The sequence below is a fragment of the Ruditapes philippinarum genome, unplaced genomic scaffold (genome assembly GCF_026571515.1).
Source record: "Ruditapes philippinarum isolate M1 unplaced genomic scaffold, ASM2657151v2 ctg187_1_1_1_1, whole genome shotgun sequence".
Classification (NCBI taxonomy): Eukaryota; Metazoa; Mollusca; class Bivalvia; order Venerida; family Veneridae; genus Ruditapes; species Ruditapes philippinarum.
The window spans coordinates 147,475-149,781 of NW_026862590.1; the positions used below are offsets into that span (position 1 = coordinate 147,475).

At 34.1% G+C, this 2,307-nt stretch overlaps 1 protein-coding gene across 1 annotated transcript; it reads left to right on the plus strand.

The window, feature by feature from the left end:
• The first annotated feature begins 497 nt into the window (after positions 1 to 497).
• Positions 498 to 2,102, plus strand: LOC132719506 (short-chain collagen C4-like). Its single transcript, XM_060703276.1, has 3 exons — positions 498 to 788; positions 1,111 to 1,176; positions 1,516 to 2,102. Exons 1-3 carry the CDS (start codon positions 524 to 526, stop codon positions 2,025 to 2,027), a joined length of 843 nt encoding a protein of 280 aa, XP_060559259.1. The 5' UTR covers positions 498 to 523; the 3' UTR covers positions 2,028 to 2,102.
• Positions 2,103 to 2,307: the final 205 nt, after the last annotated feature.

Genomic DNA, 2,307 nt, shown 5'->3' on the forward strand with positions numbered 1-2,307 from the left:
AGTGTGTTACTCTTTCAAATAAAATATTTTCACACGTTAACAATTTGAAGATCGCATTGAGATATATTAAACCGTAAAGGTATTAATAAATGTTTGTTTATTTGATTTAAGGACGCTTTAACAAAAAAAGGTTATGATTCATACAGAGAGCATGGCCATTTGAGGTGTGACCCTAAATAGGAGTGTTCGTAAAGTGCTAGGTGTTCCGTTAACGTTTACTTTATTATTTGATCGTCAAAGTTAACAGTACAAATACATTACAAATATATCGGATGTGTCCTGATAGAACTGCATACTAGAGGCAAAATTATCTAATCATGCGGCCAGTACAAACCAGTCTGCAATGAGTTCATTGAAAATATTTAGATTTTTAAGTTAAAATAGTTTTTAACTGTTTAAAAATTATATTTGAATGATTAATTTGAACAGTCCTCGTATATTTTGAGACAGCTTTTATCTTATGCTAAACTAGGTGTCTGCGTAAATATAGCCCATTTCATACTGAGCGAGATAGAATACATACATGTATTTTAGAGTTGCAGAAATGTTGTTTTCATTTGCGTTATGTCTCATTTTAAATGGAGTGTTTGGAGAAGTACAAAATAATGAGCAAAAACGACTACTCTTACACAGTGATACGGATATAGCTACAGAGATTTTGACATTGAAAAGTCAGTTTAATGTACAGGCCTCGGAAATTAAAGCACAGGCTTTGGAAATTAAAGCACAGGCATCGGAAATAAACAGCCTTAAACAACAGCTGTACGCATACGAACATTCTGGAAAAGGTATGTTGGATGTAATACTAGTATTTTGTTTCTCTATCATAGAATAAGCATCTGAATACGACAGAGTGATCAGATTTACAAAATCCAGCAACAGCACGTAACAAAAATGTTTCTGAGACTCCGGTGACGCTTATTTTTATATTTTACTTAGCTGATTAACAAACATCAAAAAGCGCAAAATGAAATATTCATTGGCTTTCATTTCTTTAATAACGGGTATCCATCTTTAGTTTCGGTCATAACAACTTAACTTATATAAAACAATGTAATATAAGTAAATATATAGCTAATATTCTATATATTAAATTATTTTCGTGTTTAGGGTCATCATATGTTCGATGGGGTCGGACAATTTGTCCTGGAAATGGATCATCTGTGTTATACAAAGGTTTGTTTGGAAATAAATCATATAAATAAATCAGATAATTTTCTGGCCAGTTTAAGTTTCAAAAGACACGGGATATACAAACAGTTTAAAACGTTTGCTTAGTGCCGTTATTTTGCTAATAATGAGCATGAATAAGAAACATGTGGTTCTAATTGAATGTCAATAATTTATTTGAAAACTGATAAATACGTCGTCATGAAACTTTAAATAGCATTTTAGTAAAACATTGAAGCGTGCAAGTATGTTGATAATATGTATGTTATTTAATTGTTGTAAGTAAACATTTTGGGAAGACTGCACATCTGTCTTTGAAATTTGCTTAACGTCTTCATTTCACAGGATTCATGAGCGGTACATTCATACCAAATAATCATCAAAGTGGTGTAGGATCAGGTGCTAACTTCTTGTGTCTTCCAGAAATTCCTTTATGGGACCATTATACGAATACCAAAGACAATGGTATTTCGATAACAGGCGTTGAATACGCCTTTGACCCACATACATCAGATGCCGATCAAATACAATTCTTCGGATCTGCACTTGGATACAGTGAAGCTCCTTGTGTAACCTGTCATATCAACCGTGGATCAAACATTATGATTCCTGGTAGAACCGAATGCTTTGGCGGATGGACAAAGGAATACAGTGGATATTTGGTAGCTGGTTACCCGCGGTATGCAGATTCAACAGAATACATTTGTTTAGATAGAAGACCTGAAGTAGTTGCACACAGCGGAAACTACCACGGAGAAAACAGTTTGTTTTTCGTAGAAAGCCATTGTGGCGGGACGCTGGCTTGTCCTCCATACGTCGACGGCCGAGAACTTTCATGTGTGGTTTGTTCAATTTGATTTGAAATTGTAAATGAAGTTTTATTATTATCGGCCAACAATTTGACTCATTTTAACAAATAAACGCAATGCTTATATTCGATTTAATGCGTTTGTTTAGAGGTCGTTGTGCAAAGCGGTAACTCTGATGGTTAAAAGGGAGGTAATGATATATACTTCGTAGAAAGCCGATTTGGGGAATTCTTGCTTGTTTCCCATATATCACTGGTCTAGAACTTTCAAATGGGAGTTGCTTGATATAATATTAACGTCGATCATGGAAATAAATGCACATTAAAAC